Here is a 17,065-nt window from a genome sequence, read left to right on the forward strand (position 1 = left end):
GAAATTTTATTGCTCAGAGCATCTCTAAAACTGCAGCTCTTGTGGGGTGTTCCCGGTCTGCAGTGGTCAGTATCTATCAAAAGTGGTCCAAGAAAGAAACAGTGGTAAACCGGTGACAGGGTCATGGGCGGCCAAGGCTCATTGATGCACGTGGGGAGCGAAGGCTGGCCTGTGTGGTCCGATCCAACAGACGAGCTACTGTTGCTCAAATTGCTGAAGAAGTTAATGCTGGTTCTGATAGAAAGGTGTAAGACTACATCCCTCGATGAGTCAGGGCTGGTTTGGCAGCACACGGGGGACCAACACAATATTAGGAAGGTGGTCATAATGTTATGAATGATGGGTGTGCGTGTAAAGCTGTGAAAAGCTTCCTCTATTACAAATGTATACAGGTCGCTGTGTACAGTCAAAGCATTAGATGTTGTTGCCCTGATCCACAGTTCCTTGGACTTCATGGCTTGGTTTTGGTTCTTTAATACTTCAGCATAGACTTCTTTGGAACTTAGATGTCTTTGGAACTGGACTAGAATGAAACACCATTATATTCCAAGAATCAGAATTAAAATATGATATTTAGGTTTCTGTCTGATTTGCAAAATTTAAACGGTTATAAAACTTTAACTTAAATTGCTACGTTCCTTTTTGGAACTTCTGTCTTATCCATGGACAGTTTCCTGAACTTCATGGCTTGGTTTTGGTTCTTATAGTTCAGTATAGATTTCTTTGGAACTTACATGTTGGTCCCCCTTTGCTGCCAAAACAGCTCTGACCCATCTAGGCATGGAGTCTGACACCTTTCTATCAGAACCAGCAATAACATATTCAGCAATTTGAGCTACAGTAGCTCGTCTGTTGGATCGGACCACACGGGCCAGCCTTCACTCCCCACATGCATCGATGAGCCTTGGTCGCCCATGACCCTGTCCATGGTTTACCACTGTTCCTTCCTTGTACCACTTTTGATAGATACTGACCACACCAATCCCCAATGGGCAAGGAATCCCCACCAATCCAATATATCCAATTTATTCCCTTAGTTTGTTGTTTCGATGATCATGGGATGATCATGGGAATATGGGAGTATATATATACTGTCCAAAATTTAAATATGTTAAGCAAAATCCAACACTAAACGCTTATTGACTCTTTTAGTCATTTAGTCTGTGGATGAGTGTATTGCCATTGTTAAAAAATGTAGAAAGGTTATTTTCTTATACTTATATTTACTAATATTTATCAATAAGAATACTTCCCTTAGGTGGACCCAACCCCCTCATTAAAGTATTTTTAACCTTAATTTTCAGCCAACTGTATGTGTTGGATTAATCAGTTGGAATTAAAAAGTCAAACTGCTCTATAACCATGTGTAAGTTAATGTCAAATTTTCAAAGATTGTCTCAACTGGATCCATTATAAATATTAATTATTAATTAAATAAATCAAATTTCTGACCCTGACCTTACCATCTTCAAACAAGAGGCCACTATGCAAATTTTCCCTCCACAATAACACAATAACAATTTTCCAGCAGGCATGCCCTGTTTCTGACCCCCCCGGGAGTCCTGGAATGTGCAGAGGCACCTCATTGTGTAACAACAGCGTTCCATGTGTTGTTGGAAAGAGGTGTGGCGTATAGCGGCTGGCCCTATAAATGGCAGACAGGGAGGCTGAGCTGTACACGAACACCTGCCGTCGCCTCTAGCGAGAGCCTAAAGAAACCCAAGACACACTGTACCTGTGCGCGGCTCACTGAGCGTTCTGTGGATTTACAGAGTCTTTTACGATGGCTTTCTCACTGCCTGCTGTCCTGCTTATCTGTGTTACACTGGCTCTGTTCCTGGAGATAGGTACGTACCTTTTACTTTCTTTTTTAATAATGTTTTGTTCTATGTTGAAGGTGGTGAATGTTTAATGATAGTTTCAGTATCATAGCCATAGTGTCTTAAGTCAAGAATCAGAATTAAAATACTGTATTTTAGTCTCATTTGCAAAATATTGTTATGGAAGTTTAACTCAAATTTTGGAGTTTCTTTATGGAGTGTTTGTGCTGTGAAGATGAAATCTATATACACTTGACTGGCAATGCATACTTTAAATGGGATGTCATGCTTTTTCTATTTACCTATTTATATTTTCCTTATAGTACATACTAGACTAATTAAATTACCACAATGATTTGTGACAGGGCATAAGTGGGCAGTTTTGGTGGGTCTACTGAAAATAATTTCAGTTTTTTTAGTGTGAAAACGTCCAGTATTATAAAATACAAATTATTTAAAAGAATGCACTAAAATTATTTTTATTCCTAAAATGATAATAAAAAATAATAATAAAATGAATAAAATTGGTTTCTAGTTTTTGACATGCTACCTAACCTCCTTATTATATAATTATATAGTAATTTATTTTCTAAATTATAATTATATAATTATGATTATGTAATAATTATATAATTAAAAATATACATATTTTTTAATAATTATAATTAATAATATATGTATTTTTTTATTTATATTTTAATAATTATATATTTAATAATATAAATTTCTTATAATTATAATAACATTATTAATACATATTAATTTACAAGTCGAAAAATCCTGCACATTTCCCCTACAATTGATGCATCTTGATTGATTCTCATCCTGTTCCACCAAGCAGGAATACCTTGTACAAAGTGTCAATCTATAGCAGGGCTTCAACTTCTGCCAAAAATACAACCAATCACACGTGTGTCAATGCTGAGATACTGTATAGCACCTTGCAGCAGATTCAAACCTTGATCTCAGCAAAAATGGACCAGCCTAACAGGTGCAATTAAAAGCCATATTAAATAATTGAATGGTTTCTTGTTTCTGTTTTGTTTATAAGGACTGGCAGTGTATGCCCGTTCCTATGAGACATGTTGTGCAATGCTGTTTTGCACTGTCACAGAAAGTGACAAGTAAAAGTTACGCCTTAAATCACTTAATTCACTTTGCTAAAGTAAATATTTAACTTGAGTTGAAACTTCAGTGGGAGCTTGTAATACGTGCATATGATGCCGAATTCTTGTGGATTCACTTATTTTTGATGCAGTTTTATTTTATTATAGCTGCAAAACAGGCATAAATCCATGTTGAATTCTACTTGACCCCATTTGAGACAATACAGCGATTGTAAAACTATTACTAGACTTTATCATCAGTGATATCTGCACAGTGTTACGAAAGCTGATTGTCGCTTTGTATATTTTTCTGCCTGATATGATTAATGCGTATTTGATACTTCTTTATTTATGTTGGCTTACAATCTTTCTAACATTTCATATTAGTGCTTTTAAAATACAGAGCACCTGATATTAATGTTTTCTTTTCGCTGTTAAGGATCTGGACTGCCTTTGTCTCAGACGTCGAACACCCAGAGCACAGCTGGGGGAAAAAGGATCCGAACCAAACGCTGCTCCTGCAGTAACTGGATGGATAAGGAGTGCATTTACTTTTGCCACTTGGACATTATCTGGATCAACACACCTAGGTGAGTCATACTATAGCAGCTGAACATTTTCCATATAAACACAGCAAAAAATAATAATCAAAAAACAAACTAAATTAATACTGACTAGCAAATCCATCAGGACTTCAATGGGTTTGATCTAGAAACCTTGTGAGTTACATTATATTGGCGAAGCTATTTGGACGCCCCTGCTATTCATTAAGACTTTCAGGTGTATTAGTCACACTCATTGCAAACAAGTGTATAAAATCAATTATGTATTCAATTTGGGGAGGGCCCTTTCCTGTCCCATCATGCCCCTATGCAGAATTAGAGGTCTGTAAAAACATGGTTTGATGAGTCTGGTGTGAAGCAACTTGAGTAGCTTGAACAGAACCATGACCTATTGGGATGAATCGGAACACTAATTGCAAGCCAGGTCTTTTAATCCAACATCAGGGCTTGACCTTACAGGTGCTCTTTGACTTAATGGGCACAAATCCCCCCCTCACTCTGAGCACAAACACTGGAATGTCCAACAAGCCCATAGTCAGGGCTATATCTTCATACTTGCCTATGTCAGATGCCTGCTGATATGCTAATATAAACTCTTAGATTAGATGTCTAATTATTCTTTCTGTCTTCCTCAACAGTAAGCTCGCACCGTACGGTCTGGGAAGTCCTCTTTCTCGGCGCCGGCGTTCCACCGAGCGCTGTAAATGCGCCAACCCTAGCGACACCACATGCTCCACTTTCTGCCAAACCAGGTGAGCTCAGACCCAGTCCGATGGTTATCTTCTGTTAAAATGAAAAGCAAACTTCGACTCGGCATCAAACAGTACACAGCCTTCATCATTCATCATATTTGCTTCACATACCAGAGCTAGTCATGCAGAATGGGAGCAGATCAGGGTAGCTGTGGGGTTAAGAAGATGCGTACCGATAAGGTGTAGCTGTTTATGAGGTTAGAGGTACTAACCTCTGCTGGATGGATCGCAAATGACTCAAGCAGGTCTCTGAGTCACAGTCCTATTTATAGAAAGCTCTGTTTATATCTGGCTGGGTGTTGAGGATTCTTCAGCCGTTCGCTTCTTCAAGGCCGAGGCTGGTCTACACCCTGTACTGACGTATGCGCATAGACTAGCTGCTTCACATTTTTGCTCTAGGGCAAACAGCAGGAGAGCGAGAACCTTTGTGCTTATTAAGACTAGCTTTTCTTTTTCAGTAATCCGGAACTAAATATACTGTTATGATTTGAAAAGTCTCACCGGCATACTCATTTAACCCGGCTTTCACTTTTTTTCTACTACAGAGACATTGATTCAAGCCTGGTGGTTGTGAGTCCACTTGATCATGAAGCTGACCACACGGAGAAATCCGGCAAAGACCTGCTTACATATTTTAGGTGAGTTTTTTATTTATATTTATTAGGGATGTAACGATACACTCTACCCACGATGCGATGCGATTCACGATACTTGTTTCACAATACGATTTTTTCCCGTTTTTTTAAACTGAAATTGAAGACAAATTATGACAAAGTTTCCTTTTATTATTTCTCTTAAAAAAATAAAATACAATACTGTATTTGTGATCATCTTTTATTCATCTAAATAATGAATGCCCTTTAATTTCTGAGGTAGACACAAATTTTGAATTAAGCCCAATTTGGCTGAAAAACCCCAAATCTGGCAACCAGGCGTATAGCACCAGTGACGTCAACAAGGCGAGGTGTATAGTGCCAGTGCCCTCTGCTGTTTAAAGTGAATATCGATTCATTTTACATGTCAAATCGATTTGAATCATGGAATTTTTCCACCTTTCTTTGCCACTTTTTGCACTATTGGTCGTGGGTAGAACAACCAGATGGTCCTAAGTTCGATCCCCAGGTGGGACGGTCTGGGTCCTTTCTGTGTGGAGTTTGTATGTTGTCCCTGTGTCCGAGTGGGTTTCCTCCGGGTGGTCCAGTTTCCTCCTACAGTCCAAAGACGTGCAAGTGAGGTTAATTGGAGATACTAAATTGTCCAACACTGTGTTCGATATAACCTCGTGAACTGATGAACCTTGTGTAACGAGTTAATCCCGTCCTATCATGAATGTAACCAAATATGGCATTAAAATCCTAATATACAAACAAACAAACACCATTTGGTCATTCACACCCAATAAAAAATGGACCTGGACACAAACTGTGGCTAATACGCTGTAATAATAACATGTGTTCAATAATCAAATCATTTGCTGCAAACGGTGCTAACCAGGTTGTTTACTTTGCACCTTTAGGAGAGTAGCGATGACTAATCTGAAAGCAGCCGAGACATCAAGAAAGAAGCCTTTCAAGACCAACCAATCCTGAACCAGTCGACGTGATGCACACCTGTACTGAATCCAACTGTTCAGGATGGGGTTTCATTCCTGCAACAAAGACATCAACAACAAGGACTGACGTGGTCAGGGAGCGATGGCTTTGGTGGACACAATTTACAAGTGCCTGAAATACTACTGGGAGACATGCAGGACCTTGACCAGCCCTTGAGGAATTGAAATATTAGGCATAAAGGACTAAAGAACTTAAAATTCCTGCATTTTTATGTTGTTATACTGTCATGTTGTAAAGGTTTAAAATGTAATACATTTCTGTCTCCATGCCGAGGTCGCTTCGCCCTCGCTTTCGAAGCATGGAGCACTTTATTTAGTTACACTAACTTGCTCTTTCTCTGTATCAGAGTTTCATGTGATTTCATTTCTCAGGAAATGTGAAATACCTCTATGCAAGCCTACACACGCATATACATTAGATTTAGATTTATGCTTTAGTTTTTAGTCTATGATAACAATGACCAAAGGTTGCCATGCTTTCTTCTTAGCCCGCCAATACCGTCTCTGAGGCACACGTCCATTCTTTATGAGACGGCCCGACTTTAAAGGAAACATCCAGCCCTTGATGTTTCCAGGGATTTTTTTTCAGATTTTCCCTCCCTTTTATTTTCTTCCCGACCTCTTTGTGAGGCCGGAAGTGTTTATTACATTCCTAGAGTGGTGTTTTTGCTTACAAGGTCAGAGTCAGTTTAATGCCATAAGGTCTGCCAAAGGACTGCAGTAACTGTTTTTTCCTGCAATAGAAAAGACCGACTAATGTCTTTGTAATCGCCCATTATAAAAGACGACGCATTGCGTTACAATGGAATCTGTTTGGTGGGAGTCCTTTTAAGTACCAGTTAATGTGTTCTGTATGTTTATTACCATGTGTTATTTTATACTACTTGTTGCTATGACAGCAATCGTTTCGTCTCCGATATTAAAGGAAGTTTGATTAGGCCGTTCGATGCCTGCAGCTCGATCACAGATACTTGAATGTTCGGTTTCCCAGCCTTCGTGGTTTATATGTTATAACGATGCACATTGTAAAAATGTTATTTATTTAATTTATTGGGTTCACTTATTTATATTTGCATTTTGTACCTCATTAATGGAAAGAGAATGTATTCTATCATAAATAAATTATTTTTTCATTAAATTATAATCTTTTGCATTTATTCTTTGGCACAGTGGCTCGGGGGGGTAGCACTGTCGTCTCACACCAAGCGGGTCTTGGGTTAGATTCCCAGGTAGAGTGGTCCGGGTCCTTTCTGTGTGGAGTTTACATGTTCACCCTGTGTCTGTGTGAGTTTCCTCCAGGGGCTCCGTTTTCCAGTTTCCTCCAACAGTCTAAAGACATGAAGTCAGGTGAATTGAAGATACAAAATTGTCCATGACTGTGTTTACATTTACATTTTTGGAATTTAGCAGACGCCTTTATCCAAAATTACACATTAATTACAGTTACAGTATACAGTCTGAGCAATTGAGGGTTAAGGACCTTGCTCAAGGGCCCTACAGCAGCAACCTGGCAGTAGTGGGGCCTGAACCAGCGACCTTCTGATTACTAGTCCAGTACCTTAACCACTAGGCTACGGCTTTTTAAACTGGACAAATAATTGCATATTTGTCCAGTTTAAAATAATATTAAACCAAATATGAAGCCTTTCACCAGACATAATAACACCCTTCATACCCAATGAGTTTTTGTTGTGATTGGTCTGTCCATCAATTAATAAACAAGCACTGATATTGTAGTCACATGATTTTAGAATAGAATGTTTAACATTCTCAGGTGTAAGTCCATGGTCAGGTGTCTACATATATACATACAGTGGGACTAATATGCAAAAATAGAGGCATCAATGCAATGTTTTTTTTTTTTAAATGGCAATCTACCCTCATCAATATTATAAAGTTCTAAACATTTACACCGGTCAGGCATAACATTATAACCACCTTTCTAATATTGTGTTGGTCCCCCATTTGCTGCCAAAACAGCCCTGCAACTGTGATGCACTGTGTATTCTGACACCTTTCTATCAGAACCAGCATTAACTTCTTCAGCAATTTCAGCTACAGTAGTTCGTCTGTTGGATCGGACCACACGGGCCAGCCTTCACTTTCCAATTTTCGGCCCATTACCACTGTTCCTTCCTTGGACCACTTTTGATAGATACTGACCACTGCAGACAGGGAACACCCCACAACAGCTGCAGTTTTGGAGATGCCCTTTGGCCCTTGTCAAACTCGCTAAAATCCTTATGCTTGTCCATTTTTCCTGCTTCTAACACATTAACTTTGAGGATAAAATGTTCACTTGCTGCCTAATATATCCCACCCACTAACAGGTGCCGTGATGAAGAGATAATCAGTGTTATTTACTTTACCTGTCAGTGTATATCCTAATGTTATTAGTATTATCCACAATCCATAAGGGTTATCTAAAAAAAATTTTAAAATGTATGTATGAATATACAGTACCTCAATGCAAGTTGGTTGTTTTGGAGTTTTTTTAATAAGGATGTATGGGAAACCTGTTAATGCATTTCATGGTTCCATGGGATTATATATATTTTAGGCTAATGTAAAATAATGGGGTTGTTTTTTACACTTATATAACAGTTAAAAATCAATAAAAAAAAATACAATAAAAGCTGCACTGTACCTTTACTTTTTATTGTTTCCTTATGCTTCTTAATCGTGGAGATGCTTGATTTTGGAATACCGTATTCCGTTCAGTAAAGGGGCATTCACATAAGAGACAGCAAAACTGCTTTTTCGCTGGCTGTGCCATTATTTCTAGCAAGAAATTTCATAAGTGGAGAGAACTTATGAGCAGTAATAATTAGTTTTAGAGAAGTTTAGTGTTTCTGTGTTGTTCTTTTAATACATTAATTAAAAAACCTGAACACATTGAGTTTAAGTTTAAGGAATTTCTCGACAAGGGCGTTGAGTTTAAAAGATTTTGAGTTTAGGGGACGTTGAGTTACAAGGTACTACTGTACTGGAAATTAAATACTTTGGTCTTTACAGTCAACAAAAACAGTTCCTCAAGTGTAGTTCCAGGGACTTTTAGAATTTAGGCCAAAGTGCATCGAACATACTCTGTGTGTGTGTGTGTGTGTGTGTGTGTGTTGCATGTTGCATTTTTCCTTTAATTTGTCACCCACTTGTAAATAGGTGGTGGTATCATGACAGGTTTATATCTAATAGTTGGGTGGCATGGTGGTGCAAAGGATCAAATGGGGGCCGCAACTTCAAACATGAAGTTCTTGAATGATATTGCAAAAATAATGGCATTGAAAATTATGCTATGTTGTTTAGAATGAATACCCCCCAACACCCCTCTCCAAAAATACCAAAACACCAATACCAATTAATAGCCATGCATGAACAAATTACACATGACAAATAGATCTTCATAACTGTACACCGTCAACTTAAATAGGTGTGTCCCATAAAGTGTCCAGCACACTGTACAACGTTTAAAAATTCCAGCAAAGCTGCTGAACCAGACACACTCGTACCAGCACAGCACGCACTAAAATGCTATTTTTATTTCAGTGTCACTGCCTTGCTGAGAATGGTATGATGGAATCTTTGTCTCCTCGCTATTACTGCAGTATTATGAAATACATGTGTACTTTTCTACAGAATTCTTTTGCCCATGCATGACATTTCATCAACAAATCATTTCAGAGTTTGATGCAGCACTGTGCAAAATCTAAAGTCCTGTGCAATTAATATTTACATTTACATATCAGGCATTAAGCAAAAGCAGTAGTGTGACAGTATACAGTCCACGGTGGCTAAGTGGGTAGCACTGTCGCCTCACAGCAAGAAGGTCCTGGGGATCGAACCACAGTCCGGGTCCTTTCTGTGTGGAGTTTGCATGTTCTCCCCGTGTCTGCATGGGTTTACTCCGGGTGCTCCGGTTTCCTCCCACAGTCCAAAGACGTGCAAGTTAGGTGAATTGGAGACACTAAATTGTCCATGACTGTGTTTGATATAACCTTGTGAACTGATGAATCTTGTGTAATGAGTAACTACCGTTCCTGTCATGAATGTAACCAAAATGTAAAACATGACGTTAAAATCCTAATAAACAAACTCGAGGGCCCAACAGCAGCAGCCTGGCAGTGGTTGGGCTTGAACCATTTACATTTTTCAGCATTTAGCAGACACTTTTATCCAAAGTGACTTACAGTACAGTGACAGTATAATGTCTAAGCAATTGAGGGTTCGGGGCCTTGCTTAAGGGCTCAACAGTGGCAACCTGGCAGTGGTGGGGCTTGAACCAGCAACCTTTCGATTACTAGTGTAGTACCTTAACCACTAGGCTACAACTGCCCAATATTGATTGCCCTGGACATGACTACAGGTGCATTTGTTCCCAATTTTCCTCCCAATCTAGTCGTATACGATTACCCAATTGCATTACGCTTTCTCTCGACTAATGCTGATCCCTACTTCTGATTGAGCAGAGCGAAACTGTCACATGACCCCTCTGACACGTTTGCAGTAACCGACTGCATCTTTTCACCTGCACGAGGCGAGTTCATATGCAGATCAGCCTTGTGTACGGAGAGCCACACCCTGTCAACATTATCCCTCGACTCTGTGCAGGCGCCATCAACCAGCCAGCAGAGGTCGTAACTGCATCAGTTATGAGGTCCCTATCTGGCTCCCACCCTGTATGAACAACAGCCAATCGTTGCTCATGTAGCCGCCCAGCCCAGCCGGATGTCAGAGCTGAGTTTCGAACCGACGAGTTCGAAATGTCAGCTCTGGTGTGCTAGCATGTTTTACCGCTGCGCCATCTGAGCGGCATTTCATGACTGATTTTACCCATTTTGCTTTTTAATGCAGCACTGTCTGACAAATTGTAGGTCACAAGCATTTATGCCATGCAAGCCCATGACCCTGTCGCAGGTTTAGCACTGTTCCTACGTTGGATCACTTTTGATAGATACTGACCACTGCAGACCGGGAACACCCCACAAGAGCTGCAGTTTTGGCGATGCTCTGACCCAGTCATCTAGCCATCACAATTTGGCCCTTGTCAAACTCGAATTTTTCCTGCTTTTAACACATCAACTTTGAGGATAAAATGTTCACTTGCTGCCTAATATATCCCACCCACTAACAGGTGCCGTGATAAAGAGATAACCAGTGTTATTCACTAAAACTGTCAGTGGTCATAAAGTTATGCCTGGTTATGACTAAATGTTGGAAATCCTATTCCTAATACATAGGCACTACTATTGAGTTTGTTGGAATTTGTGGCCATTGTGGTATTGATGTAAAACAAAAAGGCCCGGATCTCAGTTGGCACTCCAGGTGCTGAATTCATCCAGGTTATGAATTGGGTTGCTTCCAAGGGTTTGTGCAGGCCATTCTGTGCAGGCGTATCTGCATGCTGGAACAGGACAGGGCTTTCTTTGAACTGTAGCCACAAAGCAGAAGCATGTTCAAGTAATATAGTAATTTTGACTATATAGTGTAAATTAAAACACTATGCAATTTAAAATTAGTTTCAGCAGCTTCTAGTCCTAAGACTACAGTGGGATGCATTTAAGGCTTTTTGCACCTGCATCATTTCTCCTCTTCCCTTCCATCGAGTTTATTACATCACTCAAGCTCCGAAAACGTCTCTGTCTCTGTTCTTCTTCAAGGGCTGAATGGCGTACAAGCATAAAAAATAAAAAACAGGATGCTCTTTGCACATTCCTGACACATTCCTCCAGCGCAGCGTTTAACAGGAGGAAAAGGGGAAACATTGGAAAAATAGAGCCGAGTCTCCACTGCTCGAGGGGAAGTGATATGGAGAGAATGGAAACTGATTAAGGCCTGCTTAATCACTTCGGCTGTCAAAACACTGCTTTGTTATATATTTTGTTTTTTGTCCTTAGGGCAAATTCCTGAATTCTTTGATCCAATTTGTGTCAGATCGGTGCATTAATGGCTGCAGGTGAACAGTAGCACGTAGTATAAATAATTCTGAGTCAAGGTTTAAGCTTGTATTCATGTTACTATGAGTAGAACTCTTTGTTATGAACAAAAACATGATCATCAAGCATCTGGTCATGCAACATCTATACAAACTGCCAGCGTAATATTTAGTACTGAGGGGTTTAGATACAATCAACATGCCACTTTCTTAGCGTGCCACCAATTCCTTTAGAGCTGCCTGGTTAAATGTTAAGTGAACTTTCTGTAAACTGGAAACATCTAGGTGTGACAAAGCCATGAAGCGAAGATGATGCCAGCTCACAGAACAAACCCACCAAGTCATAATGTGTTTAGATTACTAATTAATCTGGCCATTCTATGCCACACTTGCCATTGAGTTCCAAACTGCCTTCAAATCAAATATATTTTCTAGGCCAAGCAGGAACACACGGATCACGCTTTATTTCAAAACCCATGGAATGATCTGGACCTCTAGTTGCAAACAGGGTTTATTGCCAATATCAGCATCTAACCTGACCAAAGGCCTAGTCATGTTTTGAAATGCCAAGCTGGCCATTGGTGGAATGAGCACACATTTCCACAGACTTTCAGTGGAGGACTGCACGTCATAGTTCTACCATTACTGACTGTAGTCCATCTGCTTCTCTGCATGCTTTGTTAGCCCCCTTTCATGCTGTTTTTTAATAGTCAGGACTCTCCCAGGACCACTACAGAGTAGGTATTACTTGGGTGGTGGATCATTCTCAGCACTGCAGTGACACTGACATGGTGGTGGTGTGTTAGTGTGTGTTGTGCTGGCATGAGTGGATAAGACACAACAGTGCTGATGGAGTTTTTAAACACCTCACTGTCACTGCTGGACTGAGAATACAGCGCCCCATAGGCAGCGTCCTGTGACCACTAATGAAGGTCTGAAAGATGACCAACTCAAACAGCAGCAATAGATGAGCGATCGTCTCTGACTTTACATCTACAAGGTGGACCAACTAGGTAGGAGTGTCTAATAGAGTGGACAGTGAGTTGACACGGTATTTAAAAACTCCAGCAGCACTGCTGTGTCTGATCCACTCATACCAGCACAACACACACTAACACACCATCACCATGTCACTGCAGTGCTGAGAATCATCCACCACCTAAAAAATACCTGCTCTGTGGTGGTTTTGTGGGGGTCCTGACCATTGAAGAACAGAGTAAAAGCAGGCTAAAAACAGATGGACTACAGTCAGTAATTGTAGAACTACAAAGTGCTTCTTTATGGTAAGTGGAGCTGATACTGGGGCAACCATTGTACGCCACCCCAGGAGCCAAGTGGATTAAGGAACTTGCTCAAGGGTCCAACAGTGGCTTCATTGCAGGGCAGCTTTCTAGTTGGTAACCTGTGGCTCTACCCACTAGGCTCCGACTATCCCTAGTGACTTACAACTCCGAATACAATCCAAGCAGTTGGGATTGACCGCCTTGCTCAAGAGCTCAACTGTGGAACCTGGTGGGCCTTGGTGGGTCCAGTGCCTTGACTGCTGAATTATCACTGTGCCCATAAAGGGGGCAGATATTTAGACAGGGGTCATACAGTATTTGCTATTGTTTTTTTACCATCTGCATGCTCAGTGAATCAGTAAGAGATTACAGTAGGGACCCCCGTCTGAACATTCCTACACTTCCTGGTTTTGTTTGTAAGGAACCGCAAGAGGACTGCTGTGTGTGTGTGTGTGTGTGTGTGTGTGTGTGTAGAAGTCACACAGTGCATCTCAACTTTAGTTACTCTCACCCGGTGTCTCCTATGAGGCCAAACAAGTTCTCTTATTAAACAAGAGATCTCTTATCACCGGTCATATGTCTGTGTGGAAAACACTGTTCCTCGTTCAGGACGTGCAGTGTCTACAGCACAGGGATGTTTGTCACAGGGAGGGCGTCAACTCGAAACATACCTCACATTTGATTCCAAGATTTTAGATCTATTACAAGCAAGAGCATAAAGTCAAGCAGCCAGTCCAGCAATCCTCATCTAGAAACACTAAACAGGGTAATCTAATACACCACACTGTAGAGATTATGTGACCCTTTACCAAGTCACGTTTTAAATCTCCGCCCTGCTAGAGTTGCCCTCCTCACCTGTTCCAAATGTGTAATAAAAACCCACCTTGGAACAATAACTGCTCAGACGTAACACAAGAGCTCTAGTTTCTAAAGCATGTAAGAACTATTCAGTAGAAAGTGCATTTAAACATCATACACAGATGTCTGACAAGTAGGCCAGGTACACAGTTGAGATTCCAATTCTAGGGTTACAAAAAGGGCTCTTGAATTTCAGACCAAACTCCTCAAATAATGTCTTTATAGACTTCTACTTGGCACAATTATGCTGGAACAGGTGGCTGCATGGCAGAGGTTGGTTTACACCAACATTCTTCCAATCGATAGCCCAAAGCTCTACCCACCAGGCCACCACTGACCGAATGGCTTTGCTCAGGGACCCAACAGTGGCTGCATAGCAGAGGCTGGATTTAAACCGACAATCCTGCGATTGACAGCCCAATGCTCTACTCTCTAGGCTATCACTGTAATACCAGTATAATGGGCAAATGCAATGCCTTTATTTGTCATATATATACCGTATATACGTACACTGCCTGGCCAAAAAAAAGGTCACCACCTGGATTTAACTAAGAGCCTCCCATTGGATAATTACTGCATGGGTGATTATGTTTCAGCTGGCAACAAGTTATTTAACCCTAACTGATGCAGTGAGTAGCTTCTCATCTGTTAAACAACCATGTCGAAAGACACATCCTGTGGTCGTGTAAAAGATGTTAATCAGTTTTAGAAGGGTCAAATTATTGGCATGCATCAAGCAGAGAAAACATCTAAGGAGATTGCTGAAACTACTAAAATCGGGTTAAGAACTGTCCAACGTATTATTAAAAAGTGGAAGGACAGTGGGGAAACATCATCTTCGAGAAAGGAATGTGGTCGGAAAAAAAACCTGGAATGATCGTGATCGGCGATCACTTAAACGTTTGGTGAAATCAAATGGTAGAAAAACTCCAGTAGAACTCAGGGAGATGTTTAATAGTGAAAGTAAGAGCATTTCCACACGCACAATGCGAAGGGAACTCAAGGGATTTGGACTAAACAGCTGTGTAGCCTTAAGAAAACCACTTGTCAGTGAGGCTAACCGGCAAAAACGGCTTCAATTTGCTAGGGAACATAAAGATTGGACTCTGGAGCAATGGAAGAAGGTCATGTGGTCTGATGAGTCCAGATTTACCCTGTTCCAGAGTGATGGGCGCATCAGGGTAAGAAGAGAGGCGGCTGAAGTGATGCACCCATCATGTCTAGTGCCTACCGTACAAGCCTGTGGGGGCAGTGCTATGATCTGGGGTTGCTGCAGTCGGTCAGGTCTAGGTTCAGCAACGTTATGTGCCCAAAGAATTAGGTCAGCTGACTACCTGAATATACGACCAGGTTATTCCATCAATGGATTTTTTCTTCCCTGATGGCACGGGCATAATCCAATGTGACAATGCCAGGATTTATCAGGTTCAAATTGTGAAAGAGTGCTTCAGGGAGCATGAGACAACATTTTCACACATGGTTTGGCCACCACAGAGTCCTGACCTGAACCCCATTGAGAATGTTTGGGATGTGCTGGAGAAGACTTTGCGCAGTGGTCCAAATCTCCCATCATCAATACAAGATCTTGGGAAAAAATTAATGCAACTCTGGACAGAAAGAAATGTTGTGACATTGCAGAAGCTTGTGGAAACGATGCCACAACGAATGCGTGCCATAATCAAAGCTAAAGGCGGTCCAACGAAATATTAGTGTGTGTGACCTTTTTTTTGGCCAGGCAGTGTATATACAGTGTACAGTACAACAAACTGTTTTTTCGGCATATCCCAGTTAGCTTGGAGTCAGAGCGCCATTGTATAGCACCCCTGAAGCAGACAGGGTTAAAGGCCTTGCTCGAGGGCCCAACAGTGGCTGCACAACTAGGATTCAAACCCACAGCCTTCCATTCTATAGCCCAATGTTCTATCCACCAGGTTACCACTGAACGAATGGCTTTGCTCACAGACCCAGGAGTGGCTACACAACAGAGCCACAATTCAAACCCACAACTTTTCATTTGATAGTACAAATAGAAATGAATTATTTGAAATTCTTTATTTGCATATACCAGTTTGCTTGGAAGCTGCAATCAGAGTGCAGGGTCAGCCATTGTACGGCACCCCAGGAGTCAAGAGGACTGAAGGGATTTGCTCAAGGGCCCAACAGGAACAGGATTTGAACCCACAACTTGCTCATTGAGAACTGACCAGACTACCAGTGCCCAAACATAGTGTACAGGTATGAAAATACGAAGATGATTTACATTGGAACTAAGAGGGCCACTGTAAGCTCTAAGAAAGGAATGCATCAAAACACGTCCAATTGGGCGCCCAGGTGGCGCAGTGGGATATTCCGCTAGCACACCAGTGCTGAGATTCTGAACTCCTCGGTTTGAAACTTGGCGTTGCCACCGGTGGGCGCCATCTGGCGGGCATAATTGGCAGTGCCTGCAGCAGATACTAATTGGCCACTGTATCTGCAGGGTGGGGACCGGACTATGTGTGGATGGAATCTTCATAGGACCTTGATTGGCGGAAGAGATGCCTGTGCAGAATGCAGGGGCGAGAAGAGGACGGCTGTGCACGTATCGGAAGAGGCGAGTACAGCGACGTGCTCTCCTTGGATGCATTCGAGTATCCCTCAGCAGCGGAAGACAAATTGAGTGCGCTAAATAGAGAGGAAAATGGGAAGAAAATGCATTAAAAAAAGAACACGTACAATAAATCTAAATCATAAATGTTGGGCCTATTTCTAAATCATTTATTTAATAGATTTAGATAGTTTGCTGTTAAATACTAGTTGGAAATGTTTTGCTTGTGCTATGCTATGGATTGAACTCTACATTTTCTTCAGCAGGATCACCCTGACAATGCTTAGTTTTTGTACAAAGATGTTTTCCAGATGTGTCTTGTTTTAAGACAAACATATTAATTATATGTTTAAAAGTGGGTAACATGGTGGTTTAACAGCAGGGTTGTTGCTGTATAGCTCCAATGTCTTCTACACCTGGGTTCAAACCTCACCAACAGTCACTGTCTGGGAGGATTTTAGTGTCTGGGTTACTCCCAATTACAGGCCATTGGGATAAATGGCTACTCTTTTTTTATATATATATTTTCTTTATGCATTTTCTCCCCTTTTT

The 17,065-nt window shown here is 41.0% G+C and overlaps 1 protein-coding gene across 1 annotated transcript; it reads left to right on the forward strand.

Annotated features, from left to right (window-relative positions):
* The first annotated feature begins 1,705 nt into the window (after nt 1–1,705).
* On the forward strand, nt 1,706–6,961 carry edn2 (endothelin 2). Its single transcript, XM_062989997.1, has 5 exons — nt 1,706–1,847; nt 3,366–3,516; nt 4,128–4,241; nt 4,787–4,879; nt 5,758–6,961. The coding sequence occupies exons 1-5, from the start codon at nt 1,784–1,786 to the stop codon at nt 5,828–5,830; spliced, it is 495 nt and encodes a 164-aa protein (XP_062846067.1). The 5' UTR covers nt 1,706–1,783; the 3' UTR covers nt 5,831–6,961.
* Nucleotides 6,962–17,065: the final 10,104 nt, after the last annotated feature.

The sequence above is a fragment of the Trichomycterus rosablanca genome, chromosome 2 (genome assembly GCF_030014385.1).
Source record: "Trichomycterus rosablanca isolate fTriRos1 chromosome 2, fTriRos1.hap1, whole genome shotgun sequence".
Lineage (NCBI taxonomy): Eukaryota > Metazoa > Chordata > Actinopteri > Siluriformes > Trichomycteridae > Trichomycterus > Trichomycterus rosablanca.

Bases quoted from the DNA above. Each gene is read 5' to 3' on its own strand.
- edn2 (XM_062989997.1), top strand. From the start codon at position 1,784: ATGGCTTTCTCACTGCCTGCTGTCCTGCTTATCTGTGTTACACTGGCT. The intron at 1,848-3,365 runs GTACGTACCTTT...TTCGCTGTTAAG, and splicing joins GGCTCTGTTCCTGGAGATAG to GATCTGGACTGCCTTTGTCT. The intron at 3,517-4,127 runs GTGAGTCATACT...CTTCCTCAACAG, and splicing joins ATCTGGATCAACACACCTAG to TAAGCTCGCACCGTACGGTC.